At 45.0% G+C, this 25,219-nt stretch overlaps 1 protein-coding gene across 1 annotated transcript; it reads left to right on the plus strand.

Annotated features, from left to right (window-relative positions):
- Nucleotides 1–18,391: 18,391 nt before the first annotated feature.
- LOC117502023 (chymotrypsin B-like) lies at nt 18,392–23,721 on the plus strand. Its single transcript, XM_034161009.1, has 7 exons — nt 18,392–18,597; nt 20,915–21,018; nt 21,118–21,197; nt 22,638–22,719; nt 22,828–23,008; nt 23,119–23,252; nt 23,488–23,721. Exons 1-7 carry the CDS (start codon nt 18,546–18,548, stop codon nt 23,647–23,649), a joined length of 795 nt encoding a protein of 264 aa, XP_034016900.1. The 5' UTR covers nt 18,392–18,545; the 3' UTR covers nt 23,650–23,721.
- Nucleotides 23,722–25,219: the final 1,498 nt, after the last annotated feature.

Consider the following 25,219-nt stretch of genomic DNA (forward strand, 5'->3'; position numbering starts at 1 on the left):
GTTTTTAAAGCAGTCTTATTGCAAATGTACAGCTGCGTTTTAGGGCCAGTTTGATTTTTTTCTTTTTAGACGTGAATAAAGGCATAATATTATGAGAATAAAGTTGTAATTTTATGAGAAAAAAACTCATAATAATACAAGAATAAAGTCATAATTTTATGAGATAAATCTTGTAATATTACAACAATAAATTCTAAATATTATGAGAATAAAGTTGTATTTATACGAGAAGCGATAATCCTGCAGACTGCCAGTTCCAGCCATCTCTTCTTCCACGAAAGAGGCAATTTCGGGAGCTACTAATCGCTGGAACTACAGGCGATGTCTGTGTGGTTCCTCCTCTGGAATATTTTCTTGCATATTCTTTTCAAAGTTCTGATACTAATGATAATATGGTGCAGATGGGCCAAAAGATGAAGTATTTCTTTATTTGTAAAACCTATACTGAAGTACAACTTTAAAAAGCGCTCCACAGAACTCATTTTGAGATGCAGAGTTTTTCTCTCATAAAATTACATCTTTATTCTTGTAAAATTACAAGTTTATTCTCATAATATTACAAGTGTACTCTCGTAATATTATGACTTTATTCTCATAATATTTTGACTTTATTCTCGTAATGTTAAGAGTTTATTCTCATAATATTTCAAGTGTATTCTTGTAATATTATGGCTTTATTCTTGTAATATTACAAGTTTTTTCTCATAAAATTACAACTTTATTCTCATAATATTACGACTTTATTCTGATAATATTACAAGTGTATTCCCGGAATATTATGACTTTATTCTCGGAATATTATGACTTTATTCTTGCATTATTACGAGTTTTTTCTCATAAAATTATGACTTTTTTCTCGTAATATTACGAGTGACTTGACTTTATTCCCATAATATTACAAGTTTTTCTCATAAAATTACAACTTTTTCCTCATAATTTTATGACTTTATTCTCAAAGTCTAAAAAAAAACAAACCTGAATGTGGCCCTAAAATGCCATCATGTAAATGATCTGGCCAGACTGCTCTGTAATGATTGTGTCAACAATTTGTCTTTGTGTCTTGCAGATTGAAAAGCTGCATCATGAGCTGAGGACGGAGATGCTACTTTACAAAAGAAAGACAAGCTACAGGTCACAGCCAGGATGTCGGCACAGATGCTGACAGCCAACGAACAGTTTGCTGTGGACAGTGAGAGGCTGTTCTTGGTGTTAAATACGAATTTGTGTTAAATTAATTAATTAATTCGTGTTAAATTCGTATGAATCATTACAATAAACTGAATTTAAATGCTGGACATATTTTTTCCTCCAAACTTAGACATGTTGCATTTTTTTCTGTAGAGTTGTTTCTTGTATTTTGTTGCATTTCACAAACTGGGCCTAAAAAGTATAACAGGATCAAAATGGTAATTTTTTCAAAATTCATTATGCAAAGTATACACGTGGATCCCTTTCAAATGCAACCTTCTGGATTTAATTATTCCATTTAGTTTTAGAGAAAAAAACAATTTATGTGACATAAATAAATGGAAAATGTATTGGAATTTAAAAGGTTTTTGACGATTTTCTCAGAATTGACCTTTTTTGCAAAAAGAAGCATTATTCAGTCAATTTTCATGCAAAATCTATGGAACTGGTGTCAACCCGTTCTTTCATAATGTACCATATGTAAAGACATCTGGGCAAAAAATGACTGTATGCTTACTGAATCACCACCGCTACCACCACTGAGTCCACCCCTGACAAAATTATTTCAACAGACCAGAAGGTCCTTGATTTATGTCCAAATGCTATGAAATACATGTCACTGGAAAGAGAACATCCTAAGCTTTAAAATGACACCACAATTGTCTTGGTAGGTCTTCTTTTCTCCAAGAAATTACATGTGATGTTCATAAATATTAACCAGAGTGTTACAAGTCCACCCTTTTTGATACACCAGTATATGAAATGCGACCATATGCACATGATTAACATCATGTAGGAAATGCTGGAGCAGAATGGGCCAATGCTCAGAATCCAGAGGACGCTGAAGATATTTTCTTCTCACCTGAGAGAAAAATAGTTTTTACATTTCTAGATTTAAAATATGACACTTTAAGTAACCTTCAATCAGTATGATTTGTAAATCTCCTGAAATGTGACTGTGAGTGCAAAAATACTGGAAAAAAATCCTTTAAATTCTCATTAAAATGTAAAAGTAGAAACCATTTTTGTTCAGGTATTCATGTTGGGTATTGTTTTGAACTTAACACTGAGTTTATTTGCAGTGAAAATTAATTATCTCGGGTGAGAAGAACATGAAATTCAGTGAAATAAGGTCAGTTGCACTTTTCACGTCATTTTTAAACTTCTTGCATTAAAATTTAGTGAAATTTTAACCATCTTTAGATCATGTGATTTCTAAATCTCCTGAATTTAGACTGTGGGTGGAAATTACCTCCATACCGCAGAGAGACCTTCATAGAGTGATGAAAGCACTCACACAGTCCATTAGCCCGGGGGTGATATGCCGTGGTTCAGTGGAGCTTCACATCCAGGCTGTCTGCAGTGCCATTCCAGAGCTCGAATGTAAACTGGGACCCTCTGTCAGAAAAGAGGTCAGATGGAGTGCCACATCGGGTGAACCAGGTGTCGATGAACACCGGCCCATCTCAGCCAATGTTGTAGCAGTCAATGGGACAGTGTCCCGCCAATGGGTGGGTCTATCCACCATTGTAAGGAGGTGTGTGAAACCCAGGGAGGTGTGTAGGAGACCCAAAAGGTCCACATTAACGTGGTTGACTCTCCACTCAGGTACATGGACGCAAGCTAGGGGAGCATTGGAGTGGCAGTGGATCTTGGCACTTGCCACAGGAGTCCACCCAGTCTCTAATGTGCTTCTTGAGCCCGTGTCAGACAAACTTGGCTGCCACCAACTTTTGTGATGGTTTTCTTCCCAGGTGGGAAAGGACGTGCACAGCCTCAAAAACACGTCGCTTCCATGAGTATAAGTTGCACCCATCAAAAAATTCCCCACTGAAGAAGGAATAAACTTTTATATATATATTGCACCAGAGTATGTCTTTTTTTTCTGGATGTGGAACTCAGTTCCTAACATGGCATTTCCTTTAACAATATACAGGAACTCAGTACCACATGTGCACACTGTTGGGGAAAGTGTAGTGACACGGACCCACAACAGGGGGCGCAAATGAACGGTCAATAGATGAGCCAAAAGGTAACAATTTAATGTTGTGAATGTGCACAACGATTATACAGACAATCACAGAATCTGATAGCAGTCAATACACCAAGGTGACGTGTGGGCAGGCTCGAGGATAGAAGACGTCTGTCCTGAGAAGAGCCGGGACCACACGATTTCCACCGCCACAGAACCTGGTGAATACTGGAGCCGCCAAGTCCCGAATTCCCAGGTGATCCCCGCCCCCGACTGTCGGATCTGGTACTGCTGGCGAGGAGCACAAACAGTGAGATGTGGGTGTGTGCACACCCAGTAACAAAAACAGTCAGAAGGTGGAAAGTCACCTCCACCTCTAATCACACACTCGTGCAGCTCCTGTTACACCACTTATCTGGTTTGGGTGTGAAGCGAAGCCGTCGCTGTTCACACCAAATGCCAATCCAGCCGATAAGGCACACCACAGGAAAGCGGCTGCAAAAAGAGTTCAGACTATGACAGTTTTAGATACAGCAGAGAATATTACCTTCACAGGTAGATGATATCTCGGCAATGAGGTGGAGATGATGTCCGGTCTTTATGGAGTGAGATGATGTAGTGTAGATGGGTGACAGCTGTCAAGAGATAATGAGTGACAGCTGTCACCCCCGGCTGTGTCTGTGGTGGCAGCGCCCTCTCATGCCTGAAGCCCGCACTTCAGGCAGGGCGCCCTCTGGTGGTGGGCCAGCAGTACCTCCTCTTCTGGTGGGCCACACAACAGGACCCCCCCCTCAACGGGCGCCTCCTGGCGCCCGACCAGGCTTGTCCGGGTGACGGCGGTAGAAATCGGCCAGGAGGGCCGGATGCAGGATGAAGCTCCTCTTCACCCAGGAGCGTTCTTCGGGTCCATACCCCTCCCAGTCCACCAAATACTGGAACCCCCGGCCCATCTGACGGACATCCAGGAGCCGGCGCACCGTCCAAGCCGGCTCCCCATCGATGATCCAGGCAGGAGGCGGTGCCGGTCCGGGGGCACAGAGGGGTGAGGTGTGGTGAGGTTTGATCCTTGACACATGAAAGACCGGGTGGATCCGCAGTGAAGCCGGGAGTTGGAGCTTCACTGTGGCAGGACTGAGGATTTTGAGGATCTTGTATGACCCAATATACCTGTCCTTGAGTTTCGGGGAGTCCACCTGGAGGGGGATGTCCTTCGTGGATAGCCACACCTTCTGCCCGGGCTGGTAAGCAGGGGCCGGGGATCGCCAGCGGTCTGCATGGGTCTTCGCCCTCATCCGGGCCTTCAACAAGGCAGAACGGGCAGAGCGCCACACCCGATGGCACTTCCGCAGGTGGGCCTGGACCGAGGGCACAACGACCTCTCCCTCCAACACGGGAAACAATGGGGGCTGATACCCCAAACACACCTCAAATGGGGAGAGGCCGGTGCCAGAGGACACCTGGCTGTTATGCGCATACTCGATCCAGGCCAGATGTTCACTCCAGGCCGTCGGGTGTGCGGACGTCACACAGCGCAGGGCTTGCTCCAATTCCTGATTGGCCCGTTCTGCCTGTCCATTGGTCTGCGGGTGATACCCGGACGAGAGGCTCACAGTGGCCCCCAGTTCCCGGCAGAAGCTCCTCCAGACGTGTGAGGAGAACTGGGGACCACGATCAGAGACGATGTTGGTAGGTATCCCATGCAGACGGACGACGTGGTGGACCAGGAGGTCTGCAGTCTCCTGGGCCGTGGGGAGCTTCGGGAGGGCCACGAAGTGGGCCGCCTTGGAGAACCGGTCCACTATCGTGAAGATGGTCATCATGCCCTGGGACGGCGGGAGGCCCGTGACAAAATCCAGACCGATGTGGGACCAGGGGCGATGAGGCACAGGAAGTGGCTGAAGAAGTCCCTGTGCCTTCTGATGGTCTGCCTTGCCCCTGGCACAGGTGGTGCAGGCCTGGATATATCCCCGGACGTCGGCCTCCAGGGACGCCCACCAGAAGCGCTGCCGGACCACTGCCACGGTCCTTCGCACCCCCGGATGACAGGAGAGCTTAGAACCGTGACAGAAATCCAAGACAGCAGCTCTTGCCTCTGGTGGGACGTAGAGTCTGTTCTTCGGCCCTGTTCCGGGGTCCGGGCTCCGTGCCAGGGCCTCCCGGACGGTCTTCTCCACGTCCCAGGTGAGGGTAGCCACGATAGTGGACTCCGGAATGATGGGCTCCGGTGGATCCGACGGCTCAGTCTTGACTTCGTCTTCATGCACCCGGGACAATGCATCCGATGTCTGGTTCTTGGTCCCGGGGCGGTAGGTGATTCGGAAGTCAAAACGCCCGAAGAACAGTGACCAGTGGGCTTGCCTGGGGTTCAGCCGCTTGGCGGTCCTGATATACTCCAGGTTCCGATGGTCAGTGAAAACCGTGAAAGGCCAAGACACTCCCTCCAACAGGTGTCTCCACTCCTCAAGAGCCTCTTTCACCGCAAGGCGTTCTCGATTGCCGACGTCATAGTTCCGTTCAGCTGGGGTCAACCTGCGAGAAAAGTAGGCACATGGGTGAAGAACCTTATCGCTCTCTCCGCTCTGGGATAGCACGGCTCCTATCCCTGAGTCAGAGGCGTCCACTTCAACCACAAACTGGCGGCTAGGGTCGGGCTGCACCAGAACTGGTGCAGACGAGAACCGGCATTTCAACTCCTTGAACGCGGCTTCGCACCGATCCGACCAGGTGAAGGGGACTTTTGGAGAGGTCAGGGCTGTCAGGGGGCTAACTACCTGACTGTAGCCCTTAATGAACCTCCTATAGAAATTTGCAAAGCCGAGGAACTGTTGCAGCTTCCTACGGCTTGTTGGTTGGGGCCAATCTCTCACCGCCGCAACCTTAGCCGGATCAGGGGCGACGGAGTTGGAGGAGATGATGAACCCCAGGAAGGACAAAGAGGTGCGGTGAAACTCACACTTCTCGCCCTTCACAAACAGCCGGTTCTCCAACAACCGCTGCAGGACCTGACGTACATGCTGGACATGAGTCTCAGGGTCCGGGGAAAAGATGAGTATGTCATCCAGATATACGAAGACGAATCAGTGCAGGAAGTCCCGCAAGACGTCATATACCAATGCTTAGAACGTCACGGGGGCGTTAGTGAGGCCGAACGGCATGACCAGGTACTCAAAATGACCTAATGGGGTGTTGAATGCCATCTTCCATTCGTCTCCCTTCCGGATCCGAACCAGGTGGTACGCATTCCTAAGGTCCAGTTTGATGAAAATTTGGGCTCCATGCAGGGGCGTGAACACTGAATCCAACAGGGGTAAAGGGTATCGATTACGAACCGTTATGTCGTTCTGCCCCCTGTAATCAATGCATGGACAGAGTCCGCCATCTTTCTTGCCCACAAAAAAGAAACCTGCACCCATCGGGGAGGTGGAATTCCGGATCAACCCGGCAGCTAATGAGTCCCGGATGTAGGTCTCCATTGATTCGCGCTCAGGACGTGAGAGATTGTACAGCCTGCTGGATGGGAACTCAACACCCGGGACCAAATCAATGGCACAATCGTACAGACGGTGCGGGGGAAGGGTGAGCGCCAGATCCTTGCTGAAGACGTCAGCAAGATCGTGGTACTCAACTGGCACCGCCGTCAGATTGGGAGGGACTTTAACCTCCTCATTAGCATTTACACCGGGAGGAACCGAGGATCCTAAACAATTCCGGTGGCAGGTTTCGCTCCACTGAGCCACAACCCCAGACGGCCAATCAATCCGGGGATTGTGTTTAGTCATCCATGGGAAGCCCAAAATCACGCGGGAGGTAGAAGGAGTTACAAAAAACTCAATCTCCTCCCGGTGATTCCCAGACACTACCAGGGTTACAGGTAGTGTCTTGTGTGTGATAAATGGGAGAAGAGTGCCATCTAGTGCTCGCACAATCACTGGCGAAGAAAGCGCCACCAGAGGGAGCCCTACCTCCCTTGCCCATCTGCTATCCAGCAGATTCCCTTCTGACCCCGTGTCCACCAGTGCTGGGGCTTGAAGGGTTAAATCCCCGCTCAGGATTGTAACTGGGAGTCGTGTTGAAAGATGTGTATGACCCACGTGAATGTTTTGACCCCCCTCAGTCCAGTCTCTAAGGGCGGGCGTTTGTGTTTTGACCGTTTGAGGCAGTCTCTCTGCTGATGCTCACTCGAGCCGCAGATAAAGCACTCCCCGCAGACCAGCCTCCTCTGTCTGAATGTGGCCCTGCTCGTGTCCCTAGCATCGTCAGCAGGGGGAGCTGTAGCCACACGGAGCGCTGTGGCTGTGGAGCGTGGGGAAGACGGCTCCCTTTCGGACCCGGGAGGAAGAGGGACGGCTTGTGCCTGACCACGCCCTTCGCCTCGTTCCCGTCGGCGTTCTTCTAACCGATTGTCCAATCGTATAACCAAATCAATAAGCTCAGCCAAATCCCGCGGTTCCTCCTTAGCCACCAGGTGCTCCTTCAGGACTGACGACAGTCCGTTTATGAAGGCGGCGCGGAGCGCAGTCATATTCCAGCCGGATCTCGCAGCCGTGATGCGGAAGTCGACTGCATATTCGGCTGCGCTCCGGCTCCCCTGTCTCATTGACAGCAGCACGGTAGACGCGGTTTCGCCTCTGTTAGGGTGATCAAAAACAGTTCTGAGCTCCCTCACAAACCCAGTATAAGAGGCAAGGAGCCGTGAACTTTGTTCCCAAAGCGCTGTAGCCCAAGCGCGTGCCTCACCTCGAAGCAAATTAATCACGTAAGCCACCTTGCTGGCATCAGACGCGTACATCATGGGACGCTGTGCAAAGACGAGCGAACACTGCATAAGAAAGTCTGCGCACGTCTCCACACAACCTCCGTACGGCTCTGGGGGGCTTATGTATGCTTCAGGGGATGGTGGGGGGGGGTCGTTGAATGACCAGTGGAATGTCTGTATTCGGCACCGGGTCGGCAGGAGGAGGAGCTGCAGCAGCGCCCTGAGCGCGCGCTTCCACCTGCGCGGTGAGAGCCTCCATCCTGCGATTAAGGATGATGTTTTGCTCGGTCATCAGGTCCATCCGAGCGGTAAAGGCGGTGAGGATGTGCTGCAACTCACCAATCACGCCTCTAGCCGACGCTTGTGCACCCTGCTCTTCCATTGACTGTCCAACAGATGGTTGACGCCCCTCGGGATCCATGATGTTGGCCGAGATATCCTGTTGGGGAAAGTGTAGTGACACGGACCCACAACAGGGGGCGCAAATGAACGGTCAATAGATGAGCCAAAAGGTAACAATTTAATGTTGTGAATGTGCACAACGATTATACAGACAATCACAGAATCTGATAGCAGTCAATACACCAAGGTGACGTGTGGGCAGGCTCGAGGATAGAAGACGTCTGTCCTGAGAAGAGCCGGGACCACACGATTTCCACCGCCACAGAACCTGGTGAATACTGGAGCCGCCAAGTCCCGAATTCCCAGGTGATCACCGTCCCCGACTGTCGGATCTGGTACTGCTGGCGAGGAGCACAAACAGTGAGATGTGGGTGTGTGCACACCCAGTAACAAAAACAGAAGGTGGAAAGTCACCTCCACCTCTAATCACACACTCGTGCAGCTCCTGTTACACCACTTATCTGGTTTGGGTGTCAATCGAAGCCGTCACTGTTCACACCAAATGCCAATCCAGCAGATAAGGCACACCACAGAAAAGCGGCTGCAAAAAGAGTTCAGACTATGACAGTTTTAGATACAGCAGAGAATATTACCTTCACAGGTAGATGATATCTCGGCAATGAGGTGGAGATGACGTCCGGTCTTTATGGAGTGAGATGATGTAGTGTAGATGGGTGACAGCTGTCAAGAGATAATGAGTGACAGCTGTCACCCCCGGCTGTGTCCGTGGCGGCAGCACCCTCTCATGCCTGAAGCCCGCACTTCAGGCAGGGCGCCCTCTGGTGGTGGGCCAGCAGTACCTCCTCTTCTGGCGGCCCACACAACATACACCACAGTATGTGCAGTTACAAAACATAAGGACTTTTAAAATCCAAAAATAAGCAAGATGAACAAATAAATGTGCACTGGACACAGTACCAGATGTGACACAGTTTGGATAACAAAATGGTTAGATGAACACAGATGAAGAAGTGAACAGTGAATTTAAAGCCATTTAACATAAAGCCCTCAGCCATAAAAAACTTTTGAATTGCAAAAAATAAGCAGGGTGTCAGATAGATGGTTATTTTAGAGATATGGGGATATAATAGACTGATTGTCTGCCTCAGGGATTCTCACTTCTGTGGTGTTGTGGATGCAATGGAGCACAGCATCAGTGCATGCTCCCAGATTTCACTATCTATATACTGCAATGCATCATGGTCAGGTCAGGTCTAGGAGCAGGTGCTAGTAATGCACCCACCACACCAGAGAACCATCTTAGATCCTGGATGGCAACGACCCAGGCAGATAACTGGTTTATTCCCACCTCTAAAACATAACCATTTATCTGCCACAGTCATCTGAAACGTGGATGTCCCCTTGGCCTTCTCCAGCTATTGGGGTCCTCAACACTGAGGCATCTACATACTGGATTATGCACAGAGAAACGGGTCACATGTCCAAAATGTCGTAGCTGATGTTCCTTTACAATGCAAGTGGTACTCATCATCCCAGTCTTCCTAAGTAACAGTTTGCTTGACACAAAGGCATTCCAGCAGTAATAAAGGATCCTCCAAAGAGTACCATAGATTTTTTTTAGTCATTGCTTTAGGTTACTAGTTCCCAAGTCTCACAACCATACAGTAAGACAGGACGTACCACCGCTGTAAAGACGTCCCTCTGTACTCCTGAAAAGGTATCAGCTTTGTCAAACACACCTCTCTCCAGCAACCTCATGAATCCATAAGCTCTTCGGAGACATCATTCAATCTCAATGGTTGAGGACCCAAAGACATGAATGTCACTGCTGATTGAGGAAACAAATGAAATGAAAATAAAAATGTGTACTAAATATGTAAGCATACAATGCAACTGCATTAAAAGTACAATGCAACACAGTGTTGCATTTTAGGTAGAGGTGGGCAGATCGATCCTAATAATAATATCGATACCAATGCTGGTATTGATATTGAACGATCCTCATGTAAAAAGATCGATACTCAAGCTTTTTTTTCTCTCCCGCACGCACTGACTGCTGCGCATGCAGATTCATCAAAGTCTACTCTCTGTAAGAGCAGTGTTGCACTGTGTCACACAACACAAAGCAGAGCACCCTCCTCCCTCTGGTCTTTTGTTGTTGCGCCGTCACGTGGCTCAGCAGCGCCAGCCAACAGCCATGCAGGTAGGCTCAGCCTGGCCCTCCCACTCAGCGCTCTCCTCAAGTCAGCCCTCTACCTCAGGAGATTTTGTTTTAACTTGTGTTGAGTGATATTTTTTAAACAAAAATGTTGATTGTGATAATAAAGTATTTTTTTGTCATGTACAATGTTTGGAGAAATTCTATCTTACGTCTTTTTGATCCTTTGGATCTATGAAGCTTAAATATGAAAAAGTATTGTTATCGGTATCAATATCGGCGATACTGGGCCTGTATTTACTTGGTACCGGATCAATACCAAAATTCCCGGTATCGCCCACCTCTAGTTTTAGGAAAAGGTGAAGTTTTATTTTCACTGAAAGGAAACACAAACTGTAGGCTTCTCCTGAAAAAGTGGATAAAGATTTTGACAACAAAAAGTCTTAATGATTTGGAGAAAACTTCTCTACACAACATGTCACTTACACGTTTGTATGTGGCGGTCGTAAGTATACAATACGCTTAATCCACAAATGCACATGAATCATTAACGATCTGAAGCTTCAGAATGAAGCAGGTGCTGATAATCAGAACATTCTCACAGATTTTATATATTTAACAAACACATTAACTTGTTAGCATGTTTCCCAGCAACCATTTGGTCAGCAATCAAGTCGTATGCTTGACTTTGAACTTTACTGGCTTTTAACGAATGTTCTGTGAGGTAATCTGACCTGGAATCAGCACCTGGATCAAGAAGTCTTCAGTTCATATGTCAGCTGTAAAATTTATTTGTCATTTTGATTTCTACAGACAAAAAAATTGAAGTGAAGCTTTGATCAGGGTCACAGTGAGGACTGGTAAGGGTTGTTGGTTCACTTCCTGACTACGTTTAAATCCCCGTCACACATAGTACAAATGAGGCCAAATGGCGTCCGAATGACAAATCAGCCCACATCCAGAAAGTGTCGAAGTGCAGTCTGAAAACGTCAGACAGCAGTCTCAGAGCAGTCTATATGGGCGGGCCCATTCACGTGGCTGCTTCGAATGTTTTGCACATGTGCAAAACACTCGTAGCGCAGTCTATGTGGGACACCATCCAATGGCAATGATGTTTCGCACACACGAGCACCATGAGTACCAGTTATGTGCACCCCTGCACATAGGATATGTTGATATGGAAAATGTATTTGGCATGCATCCATCATGTGAAGTGGATGTGAACATTGCGCAGGGTAGCCACTTGGCCACCACCTCCACCATGAATTAAAAGATATAAAAATCTAAAAGCAAAAATGATGGGGTGATTAAGTCAGTGTAAATAAAGTCCAAGACATAATCAGTGTCTTGGAAATGTTCATGTATCCATCCCCTGACTTGTCTGATGAAGACTGGATGTAAAAGTGATGATTTATATGTATTAAACTAAAGGGTGCACTGATTTATTCATAGGTGTTATCTCAGCCCAGTCTCACGTTTTTTTTTTCTTCCTCCTGTCTCGAAGAGTCAAATTTTCGTGACAGGGTTTTTTTTAACTCAGTAACCCTACTCCTTCCCCCAACCCTAAACATAACCACCCCCAACCCCCCCCCCCCCCCGCTTCACTTTTAATTTCATGCATCCATCAAGAAATGAATTAGAATGAATTTGTGCTGCAGTGAGGAAAATGAGGCGCTTTTCATCACAATATCACAAACCAATAGATTAATGTACGAGGTCTGTCCATAAAGTAACGGTCCTTTTAATTTTTTTCAAAAACTATATGGCTTTCATTCAAATGTTTTTACGTCAGACATGCTTGAACCCTCGTGCGCATGCGTGAGTTTTTCCACGCCTGTCGGTGACGTCATTCGCCTGTGAGCACGCCTTGTGGAAGGAGTGGTCCCGCCCCCTCGTCGGATTTTCATTGTCTGGAAATGGCGGAATGAAAAGGACTTTTTTTCCATCAGAATTTTTTCAGAAGCTGTTAGAGACTGGCACCTGGAAACCATTCGAAAAATTTATCTGGCTATCGGTGAAAATTTTACGGCTTCACAGAGAATAAGGACTTTAACTACAGGTTTAAGGACCCCTTTAAGGACGCTCGGCGCACCGCGCTCCGAGCTGCGATGACGAGGCACAAACCACTGGATCATTTCTAAACGGATGGCTCTGTGGATACGAGACCGTTGTGTGCTTTTTCTCTGGTTATCACAAGAGCTGGACATCAGCCATTTTCCGGCAGATTTCACTTTTAACAAGAGATTTTGTCATGGAAAGGCGCGCGGAGGCTTCGCACGTCACAACCGATTCGCTTTGGAAGCGAGACAAAGGAACACCTCCGTTTCGGAGTGTTAGAGGACAAGTTGGGACATGTCCAGCTCTCCACAATTTCTCTTATACTCACTCGACTGGTAAGCACTGAAAGCCAAGATAGGTATGTTCCAACTTGTCCTCTAACACTCAGAAACGGAGGTGTTCCTTTGTCTCGCTTCCAAAGCGAATCGGTCGTGATGCACGAAGCCTCCGCGCGGCTTTCCATGACAAAATCTCTTGTTAAAAGTGAAATCTGCCGGAAAATGGCTGATGTCCAGCTCTTGTGATAATCAGAGAAAGAACACACAATGGTCTCGTATCCACAGAGCCATCCGTTTAGAAATGATCCAGTGGTTTGTGCCTCGTCGTCACAGCTCGGAGCGCGGCGCACCGACCGTCCTTAAAGGGGTCCTTAAAGCTGTAGTTAAAGTCCTTATTCTCTGTGAAGCCCGTAAAATTTTCACCGAAAGCCAGATAAATTTTTCGAATGGTTTCCAGGTGCCAGTCTCTAACAGCTTCTGAAAAAATTCTGATGGGAAAAAAGTCCTTTTCATTCCGCCATTTCCAGACAATGAAAATCCGACGAGGGGGCGGGACCACTCCTTCCCAAGGTGTGCTCACAGGCGAATGACGTCACCAACAGGCGTGGAAAAACTCACACATGCGCACGAGGGTTCAAGCATGTCTGACGTAAAAACATATGAATGAAATCCATATAGTTTTTGAAAAAATTAAAAGGACCGTTACTTTATGGACAGACCTCGTATATTTCGTGCTGCTGAATCACGACTTGCCGTGAGACCAGGTTGTGTTATCTTATAATAGCCAAGTGGCCTCTCTGTGCATGAGTGTGGCTTTGATGACACCGAAACTGGGGAGAGCTGACATTTGCCATTTGGTATGCTTATGTATTTTCATTTAAGGATGAATGCTGTGAAAATGGAAAGTTGATAGGACAACAATCTTTGGAGAAATTAGCAGTATTAGCTAACCATCTTCATGTTAGTTTAACAGTGTTGTTCATGTAATTGGTTTATTGTGTTTTTGGAGTATCAATTGGTTTAGTCAGTTTAGTTAAGTCTCATGTTGCCGTTACCATACGTGAGAAGTTTATTGCGTTTGATGTCTTCACCACCGTTTCTGTTTGTGCATGTCTAAAATTAGAAGCACTTGCTTGTGGAAGAATGTGGAAAAGACAAAAAGCTTTCCGTCCGTGCGTGCGTGCGTGCGTGCGTGCGTGCGTGTGTGTGTGTAAAACTTCGATCACAGAGAAACTGTAGACAGTTGACATTTGCCGTTTGGCATGCTCATGTATTTTGGGTCAAGAATGAACACCCCCTATTTTTGGAGAAGCTACAGATATTAGCTAACAACACTGATCAATGGACATTGCTAACTACATTCTGGACTCACACACCATTCCAGCACGGCCGTAAATCATCTTTATATTGAAAGCGTGAGTGCACAATTTAATTTAGTAAGTTCAGCATAAGTCATTCACGCATCACTCATCTTCAACTGCTTATCTGGGGTAGGGTTGGGGGGGCAACAGCTCTAGCAGGGGACCCCAGCCTTCCCTTTTTCATGCCACATTGACCACCTCTGACTGGGGGATCCCGAGGTGTTCCCAGGACAGTGTGGAGATATAATCTCTCCACCTAGTCCTGGGTCTTCCCCGCGGTCTCCTCTGAGATGGACATGCCTGGAGCTCCTCCCTAGAGAGGCGCTCAGGGGGCATCCTTGCCAGATGCCCGAACCACCTCAGCTGGCTCTTTCAACGCAAAGGAGCAGAGGCTCGACTCTGAGCTCCTCATGGATGACTGAACTTCGCACCCTAGCTCTAAGGGAGACACCAGCCACCCTCCTAAGGAAGCCCATTTCAGCCGCGTACCCACAATCACCCAACCCTCATAACCAGTGGTGAGAGTCGGAACGAAGATTGACCAGTAGCTCGAGAGCTTCAACTTTTGGCTCAGCTCCCTTTTCCTCACGAGAGTATGGCAGAGCGAATGTAACACTGCCCCTGCTGCACCGATTCTCCGGCCAATCTCACGATCCACTGTCCCCTCACTCATGAACAAGACCCCGAGGTGCTTGAACTCTTTCACTTGATGCAAGACCGCATTCCCTACCTGTAGTAGGCAATCCATCAGTTTCCTGCTGAGTACCATGGTCTCAGATTTAGAGGTGCTGATCCTCATCCCAGCCACATCACACTCAGCTGTGAACCGATCCAGTGAGTGTTGGAGGTCACCGGCCAATGAAACCAGCAGGACGACATCATCTGCAAAAAGCAGTGATGAGACCCTAAACCCACCTAACTGGAAACCCTCCTCCCCCCAAATACACCTCAATATCCTATCCATGAATATCACAAACAGAATTGGTGAACCCTCCTTTCCAGCACCCTGGAGTAGGATTTACCAGGGAGGCTGAATAGTGTGATGCCCCTGTAATTGGCACACACTCTCTGGTCCCCCTTTTTAAATATGGGCCCACCACCCCAGTTTGCCACTCCTTAGGCACTGTTCCAGACCTCAACACAATGTTGCAGAGATGTCTCATCCAAGACAATCCCTCCACACCCAGAGTCTTCAGCATTTCTAGACGGACTTCATCAACCCCCGGAGCCTTGCCACTGCAGAGTTGTTTGACTACTTCAGTGACTTCCACCAGAGAAACTGATGAAAATCCTGCATCAGCTTCCAGCTCTGCCCCTACTATAGAGGGCACTCCGGTCTGATGCAGGAGTTCCTCAAAGTGTTCCTTCCAGCGCCGGATTACATCCTCAGTGGATGTCAACAGAGGATGTTGAGCACGAAACCGTCAGGGGATCGTTCACGCCTGACTGACCATATGTTCCTCCTGACATCGGCTCAATGTTTTCGGGGTTTGCTTATTCGGCTGTTTCGCTGTGATCCCCACCTATTTGTGCTATGTGTGAAGAGGCCCTAAAAGGAAATAAAAGGGTTGCATTCCTCTTCTAAAAATTGTTGAGGTCCAAGTTTCTAAAAACATTCTGGACTCACACACCATTCCAACTCATTATACAGGCTTTGCTTAATTTATTAGCAACCTTGAAAAATGTCAGCTACACTGAAAAAAAGAGAATGTTTAAACCAACTTAAAAAAGTGTTACAAATTGTAAAAACCTGAATGAATGAAGTTGTCTGAACTTAAGTTTGTAAGTTAAAGTTGATTTAACTTTCAAACTTAAGTTCAAGCAACTTCATTCATTCAGGTTTTTACAAATTGTAACACTTTTTTAAGTTGGTTCAAACATTCTCTTTTTTCAGTGTATCTATTTTATAAACACTACTAATCTAGAGCCCGTGGATCCCCACGGGCAGCACGCAGTTTCTTTTAATTCATGATGGAGAGATTCGTTTTCATTGCGATTTTAGAGTGTTGTTTTCGAAATTTTAATATAAAAAGCCTGATTTTTTTTTTTTTTTGATGTCATAAAAAATTCAAACATGTAAAAGCTCAAGGGTGCACAAACTTTTTCATGGCACTGTATGTCAAAGTGTCCTTCAAATCAGCCTTTTAGCATTGTGTCCATGTGAGAAGTAAATTGTGTCACAAGGTAGATTTTGTGAAATTCAGTCCATTTATCCAAAACGCACTGAGATTCTCTTGCACTCTGCCAAGCGAACGCTGGATTCTAAAAAATAAATAAATAAATAAAGTCCTGTTTGGTTAAAAAGAACCCAGTTATTTAACAGTGTTAAGTGGATATTTCTATATCTGGCAGTCAAGAAATTTGCAGTAGGTGACAAGGCCATCCAGTGCATTAAACATTTTATCGGAAAACAGTGCAAGGATCAAATTAAATGGCAATCTGACTGCTCAAGTGGTTACCATCCAGGACTCAAGGTGACTTGACTTGACTGAGAGCATATGTAATATTAATTGGTCTAGCACAAAAGGTTGATATTTTTTGGGAATGTAAATTTTTAACAAAGTCTCATGCACACCCATTTAGGCAGAATTAAGGTCTTAAAGGGATGAGGGTTGGTAATGAAGAACACCCTATTGGGCTCTTTGCTGATGATCTTTAATTTTGTGGACCAAGACACATGAGTTTTTACATTACTTAAGTAACTTGAGATGGTTGGTTTGCACTCTGGATATAAATTGAGGTTGACTAATTTTAACAATGTAATTGCATTTTTTTAACAATTTAATTGTAATTGAATAATTACTTCACATCCCGAAATTGTACAACAAAAATTTTACTTGAAGAGTATTTTTTAAAATAGAAGAAATATAAATAAAATAAATACCTAAATACCAGAAGGGTAAACTACGTATATGGAGGAAGCTCATCAAACTGCATCAGGACTTTAGAAATGACATTTGTAGGTGGGTTGTCCTTCCACTCAATCTGAGGTCACGAATCAATATAATTTATTTATTGTTTTTAATTCTCCTTTGAATTATCTGTCAGTCACTACCTACTGAGATACGTGAGAAATGATTCAGAGCCTTGGATAAATTTGTTTCAATGTTTATGTGGAATTGTCAAAGGCCAAGACTCAAATTTGAAACATTATAGGCTGGAAAACTAAAAGTGGGTGTGGCACTGCCAAATTAAACACTTGGCAAAACTCTAAATTTCAAGCCCATGTACTGAAATTGACTTTTGAGGTATGTGTTGTGTGGGCCGCCAGAAGAGGAGGTACTGCTGGCCCACCACCAGAGGGCGCCCTGCCTGAAGTGCGGGCTTCAGGCACGAGAGGGCGCTGCCGCCATGGACACAGCCGGGGGTGACAGCTGTCGCTCATTACCTCTTGACAGCTGTCACCCATCTACTCAACATCATCTCACTCCATAAAGACCAGACGTCATCTCCACCTCGTTGCCGAGATATCATACTTCATAGGAGGTAATATCCTCAGCCTTTGTGGAAATATTGAGAATCTGTTTATTGTGAGTGTTTGCAGGAGTTCCGGTCCTTTTGTGGAGGCTGTGCAATACGGCACTCTTTTTCCTCTGAGGACGCACTGCAAGTATTGAGTGAGAGGTGGAGGTGGCATTCCCACCGTTGTTGTTACTGGGTGTACACACACCCACACTTGACTGTCTTTGTTCTTCGCCAGCAGTACCAGATCCGACAGTCGGGGACGGTGATCACCTGGGAATTCGGGACTTGGCGGCTCCAGTATTCACCAGGTTCTGGGGCGGCGGAAATCGTGTGGTTCCGGCTCTTCTCAGGACAGACGTCTTCTATCCTCGAGCCTGCCCACACGTCACCTCTGTGTATTGACTGTTATGATATTCTGTGATTGTCTGTATGTTCGTTGTGCACATTCACAACATTAAATTGTTACTTTTTGGCTCATCTATTGACCGTTCATTTGCGCCCCCTGTTGTGGGTCCGTGTCACTACACTTTCCCAACAGTATGAGCCCAATTCAACTTCTTGAGTGTGTTCAGATATGTTACTTTAGGACTTTGACCTATTTGAAAGGTACAGTTATGCTAACTAAAATTTAACATTTCCCAAATTATTGCATAAACTCAGAAAAGTAAGTTAGGGTTACAGATTTAATCATCTGAGTTCCAGTTATAACATTTTAAGTTCTAGCTCAAATGAGGATGGCACAAAGTTAGAAGTGGAAAACAGAATCCAGTCCAGGGTGAGCTATTGAAGGTCACTCCGTGTGATTTGTCCATCTGTGGGTCAGCCATGAGAATGTCGCTGCTTGCACACTGCCTGCAGCAAACAAACCTGGACAAATCTGATTGGCTGAAATGAGCGAACCTTGAATATAAAACATCAGACCGTTCCAGACACCATCATCGTCACAATGGCTTTTCTCTGGCTCGTGTCCTGCCTGGCTTTGGTCAGCGCTGCCTACGGTGAGGCTCACGATTCTAGACCTGTTGGGCGATCTTCAAAATGTTCTGATTTTCCTGTGCTTTTGTTCATGTTTAATCAGAGAAATGTTAAAAGATTTCAGTGGACATTAGGCATTCCATTTTAAAAAACAATGTGTAGAAAATCGACCAAAATGGAACCCGAGAACATTAACATCAGAAGACTTCCACCCATTGCGTGGGTGGTTACATGATGTACTAAGAGTTAGTGTTACAGGGTTATAAAAAAACATATCATAATTAAAGGGTTTACTTTCTGTGAAAGCTCTCAGTTGTCCAGGTGGTTTCCATAGTAGAGAAGCTTGAATCTTCAACTGGACTGGGTTGCTTGATGCGAGGACATTTCGCTTCAAATCGCAGAAGCTTCCTCAGCTAAAATTCTTGCTCTGGTAGTCTGACTTCTGTCTTGACCCTTATAGACCCTTATCAAACTTTGTTTGTTCTTCTCTATAAGGGTCAAGACAGAAGTCAGACTACCAGAGCAAGAATTTTAGCTGAGGAAGCTTCTGTGATTTGAAGCGAAACGTCCTCACATCAAGCAACCCAGTGCAGTTGAAGATTCAAGCTTCTCTACTACAAAGGGTTTACTCTTTTATTATAAACCAAGCCAGCTACAGGAGCATTTTATAAACAAGTTTTAAATAATTTCAGTTAGCTTCACTGTGGTCAGTGCATGTACTTCAAGGGGAAAACTGTTCACTCAAATCATATGCACAACTAGAAGCTAAATTTATACGAGCGAAGTGCCGTGCAGCAGCACAAAGCTCGCTCTATAGTACAAGAAGGCACAAACTGGAAATGGCACAAAACGATCCAGAAATGGCACAAAAAAAATCACAATCTGAAAATGGCACAAAAAATCTGCCCATAGGGGAAAAAAACACAAACTGGACAACATTGTCGTAAAAAGCAGTAACAAGCCACAAACCGATGGTAGATGAAGCCACAAACCGGAAATGACACAAAAAATCTGCCCATGGTAGATGAAGCCACAAATCTGACAACATTGTCATAAAAAGCCACAAACTGATGGTAGGTTCTGCAACAATTATTCAATTTTAAATTATTGTTTGATGATATATACACAGATAGTGAAGAGCTTCGCTCATTAATGTCAGCAACATCGAACATATAATGTGTGAAATTCCAAGTGTTCCAATACTTTTGGAGGGCACTGTATACTAACTAGAGCCCGACCGGTATGGATTTTTTGAGGCCGAGGCCGATGCCGATAACGTATTTGGATGAAAAAAATGCAGATAGCCAACAAATCAGCCAATAATATATATATATATATATATATATATATAAATGAATAAAATGTTCTTTTATGGACCCTTAACAAAAAAGGTATGAGCTAAAAGCTGAAGCTTTGTCCTCATATTGATTAACTTTATAACAGAGAAGAATTTTCAAGTTCAAAAATGCAATCAATAATTAAACCTTTGTGAAATTAGCAAATACATATCCTTAAAAAGAGTTGTGAAATACATCTGATCTTGTACCTCTTGTTGCTGCAACTTAGATAGAGGTTCAGGATAAGGATATAGATCCTTATAAACTTACTTGTATGCTTTTGTCAGCCAATCAGTGCAGTGTGACGGCGAACTACGGGGGCCGGTGAACACATTTAAGCAGGGGGGTGTAAGCAGCTCTCAGTTGAATGGAGTCAGAGCTCCATCTACTGGACAAATGTTACAAGGACATTTTGCATTGCAGACACAAACGTTATTTCAGTAAGTGTTTATGAGAAATTATTGGCGTTCTATTGGCAAAATTTCGGCCGATAGTGAGTACTTTGAAATGGCTTATATCGTCTGATAATATTGGCCGGCCGATACGTATATTAGTCGGGCTGTAATACTAACCTTATGATGAGTGCAAAATGAGTGTAGTATTATAACTGTTTTGTTTAAGAATGTTTAATTTTCACTGTTGCTGCACTTTATGTGAAATCATAGTCATATCGTATATCATATTGATATGACAATATTGTGATATGATAATTTGGCCATATTGTACAACCCTACTGTGAACTAGCTGAAAACTTTGAATATTAATTTACATCTACATTAAAAAAAAATGCTTAAAGCTTCTGGGGGGAGCAGAGCCCCCCCCAGATGATTAATGCTTCACTGGTCACCAATCATCCAGATCTTCCCATGACCCATGAATGAAATCTGCAAAGTTTTTTTGTGTGTGTGTGTGTCTGTGTGTGTGTGTCTGTACTCTAACATCATGAAATGGTGTGAGATTGGGTTTTGTGTGTGCTTACTTTTTATTGGCTGTCATCCTGTAGGCTGCGGCATCCCTGCCATCCCCCCCGAAGTGACGGGCTATGCTCGCATTGTGAACGGTGAGGAGGCGGTGCCTCACTCGTGGCCCTGGCAGGTGTCACTGCAGGTGAGTCAGCTGATCGTCAAAGTCAATCCTGTCGTTCTTTGATTTATTGTGCTTTGTGTCTTTAACTTTGACTTTTATTTATTTTGTTTTTTCACTTAGCAATCCAACGGCTTCCACTTCTGTGGCGGCTCCCTGATCAATGAGAACTGGGTGGTGACGGCCGCTCATTGCAATGTCAAGTCAGTTCAATGCAACCGCAAACGAACCAGCTAAATCGCATGACCGTCTGGACATAAAAATGCATACTAATGTATTGCATAAGAGGGGAAAAGCAGTATGCACAATCTGTAGTGTGTCTAAATCATGGGTCCCCAAGTTTGGTCCTTGAGATCGACCTTCCTGGCACTCTTAGTTGTCTCCCTGCTCCAGCACACCTGAATCCAATGAAAGACTCGTTAGCAGTCTTTTAATGAGCCTTTCATTGGATTCAGGTGTGTTGGAGCAGGGAGACAACTAAGAGTGTCAGGAAGGTAGATCTCGAGGACCGAACTTGAGCACCCCTGGTCTAAATACTCAGTCTGCATTTAGTTGGAGGTGATCCTTTAGTAGGTATCTGGATGATCTACTACCTCCATTGCATGCAAAGAGACTGCACTACGTTATTCCATGAGGCAGCTGGAGCCTAAACCAAAAAGAGCAAGGGAGTTATGGGGCATACACAAAAATGCTAGCGACATCCAAGGGGCTGTGGAATTACACAAATACACAGGAGGTGCCTTTTTTTAAGTGGCATTGCAAAATATAAATTTTTGTGACATATGTGGATCTGCCACATTTGCTACCATCCATGTCAAAGGACAGGTAAGACTGCGGTGGCATAGAATGTCCTAATTGTGTCCCTACTACTAGTTCACTTCTCTCAGGTTTGTACTATGGTAGCAATTTAGTAGTATGTTGTAACCATTATTAAGTACATAACATACTAATTATTCAGATGCAGGAAAAGAGTTTTCAGGCCTTGACATCCCATGATGCTTCACTGCCAGTTAAACTGCAAGTGCTCCAGTTGTCCATTTACTGAAGCTCCTACGATTCATTAATGCAACAGGACCAATGACAAGCTCAGACTTTTTACCCCTTGTTTTTTGTGTCTTCAAGGGGTAAACAAGTTCTTCATTTGAACCACAAATATTCATATTTAGTTTAATTAGTATGATAATTAGTATTTATTATGAATGCCATTGCCAGCCTCATTATGTCTTATGCAAATTTACAACAATAATAATAATTATAATGACCTGACTACATCCAACCTGATTTTCTAATAAACATAACTCCTTAAAGAAATGTATTTTTTAAGTGTTTATGTGTTTTTGTTTTTTTTTTTTTTTTCAAAAGTTTTAGACCTAGTATGTGTCCCTAAATCTTTTGCCTAATACTGGCTATCATAACTGCACTTGAATTGTATTACAAAAAATATATTTTAAATATGGCTCTGGATCAGTCACCTTCATGGTTAAAACAATATTATTAAGTAGTCGTGATGAAGTCATGTGACTGTGATGTCATAGTAGTCCCTTATCCTCTGGTCTGTGCGAGTTAGACAGACTTCCCTGATAAGGTCACAGTAATGTCATCAACCAGCAGCCCCATGAGGTTTCTCCCTTATCTCCTGACAGGACGTACCACCGTGTGGTCGCCGGTGAGCACAATAAAGCCTATGGCTCAATTGAGGCCATTCAGGTGCTGAAACCTGCCAAGGTGAGATGTCCATCATTCAGATAGATAATCCCTTCCTCTCACTTGATTAATCCTTGCTTCATATCAACACCTCTCACTATTATACCTCCATCTCTTTTGGTCTTATAGGTGTTCACCCACCCCAATTGGAACCCCTACACCATCAACAATGATATCACCCTGATCAAGCTGACCTCGCCTGCCAATCTCGGTCCCCATGTGTCTCCTGTGTGTCTTGCCGAGTCCATTGACAACTTCCCTGCTGGTATGAAGTGTGTGACCTCCGGCTGGGGTCTAACCCAGTACAATGGTGAGTGAACCACCAAGTCTTCAGGCCGCTATGTTGTCAAACTCATGGAAACGTGGTGCAATAACTGCTCCATTTTTCATTTTGGTGTTGGGTGTGTGCTGTTCCCTCAGCTCCCAGTACTCCCAACAAGCTCCAGCAGGCGGCGTTGCCTCTGCTGTCCAATGAGCAGTGTAAGAAACACTGGGGTAGCAACATCTCCAACGTGATGATCTGTGCCGGAGGAGCCGGAGCCACTTCATGCATGGTGAGGCTCCACCTACTTACCTGTCAACTAAACATGACAGACCATGACAGACACTGTTGACTGGTCATCTAGTTTCATCCTGCATCATTTTCTGGTCTTTTTATAACATGTCATGTTTTCTTCTTCACATGGCGAGTAGTTGTGCAGAAAATTACCTCCTTCGTTTGTTCTTTCTGGTGTCCTTCCTTTCTGTGGGGTTATGCTCTGTTGAAATGTTGAATGTCCATGTCTTCAGGGGGATTCTGGTGGTCCTCTGGTCTGTCAGAAGGGTGGCGCCTGGACTCTAGTTGGAATTGTGTCCTGGGGAAGCAGCCGTTGTTCCACCTCCACTCCTGCTGTCTACGCCCGTGTCACCATGCTTCGCGACTGGGTTGACCAGATCCTCGCTGCCAACTAAAATGGGCCGGGCAGGCCCAACATGTCCAGATTATTGCCATGGAAAGAGTGAAAATAAAAAATGTGAACATCACTTTGGGTTTGGTGTCATTTTTACACCAGGAGGCATTCAGCTTGAAAGATTATTATTACGTCTGCCGAGGATGTAATAAAATCATTGGCGTTTATTTATTTGTCTGTCTGTCTGTAAGCAGGATTACGTCTAAACTACTGCAGTGATTTCAACAAAATTTTCACCACAGATACATATTAGAACATAGAAAGCTCCATTAAATTTTGGAGGTGATCCAGATCAAGATCGGATTATGGATCAAGATTTCACTTTATATAGGCTTTGAATGATTGCTTCAAAACTACTTCACGGATTCTAACCAAATTTGCACCACACATAGATCTTAGGGCACGGAAGACCCCACTGCATTTTGGAGGTGATCCGGATCTGGATTCTGAATCAAGATTTCCCTTTATATAGGCTTTGAAGGATTACTTGTCATGATGTGAGGTGGTGTGTCACAGTAGGTGGTAGGATGCAAATGCAGACTCACAGACAAAAATGTTAGAGTTCTTAAAAAGGCTTTATTGTGTCATCTGGCACAAGGTTCGGTACACTGTGTAACAGTCAGCAAAGCAGAGGTACAGGCAGATGTGGTGCTGAGGCGTGCCCGAAACGAAAGAAGAGTTCATGAGCACAGCGTGGCAGAGTTCAGAGGCAAAGACAGAGGCGAGGTCAAAAATAAGTAGGGTCAAACACTGGCAGGCAATCGAATGAGGACTAAACAAGGCTATGAACAAAGGCTGGGACGATGACAAAATGATGGAGAAGTGGTGAAGTCAATGGGCTTAAATAGGACAGGAGGTGATTAGGAGAACGAGACACAGGTGTGGGAGAACAATCTGGAAGGGGGTGTGGCAAACAGAAGGGAAAAGACACACCGATACCAAACCCTGAACACCAGACAAGAGCATGTAGTAAGACAAAAGCAAAGTGAACAGAACCCACCTAAAAGATTAACCTAAAACTAGGGTTGAGTCGGATACTCATTTCAGACTAGTATCCAGTATGGATAAAGCATTTTTGATGAGTATGAGCATGATATGAGTAAAACTCCTCAATATCCATACTCGTGCTGAAGGAAAATCCTCATTGGGTAACTGACTGTCTTTGCGCTCTGTGATTGGCCAGTCACATACAGCACCTGCCCCTCCCTAGACAGACACACCTCTGCAGCCAGACCTGTGCCCCACTCTCACACACACATAGACATGGACTGATCTCTCTGTACTACTTGGTCACACAGCACTAATGAAGGACACTGAAGCCAAAACGAAACAGGAAATCTGGATTTACATTGACTTTTGGAGACATTGTTTAACCATTGTGCAGCTTCATTTCTGTAGCTGGCACTTTGTCAGAATTTTCAAACTGTTGAAAAATGTGAACGAATCCTGATGACAACCTCAATTCATCCGTATTCCGTTTTGCTTTCTGTCTTGACGGTTCCTCATTGTTTGTGTAGTTCCCATACCGTCAGCGCTCCGTTTGACTGTCGTCCAACTTCGTCCAACCTTCT

Source organism: Thalassophryne amazonica, chromosome 2, assembly GCF_902500255.1.
Source record: "Thalassophryne amazonica chromosome 2, fThaAma1.1, whole genome shotgun sequence".
NCBI lineage: Eukaryota > Metazoa > Chordata > Actinopteri > Batrachoidiformes > Batrachoididae > Thalassophryne > Thalassophryne amazonica.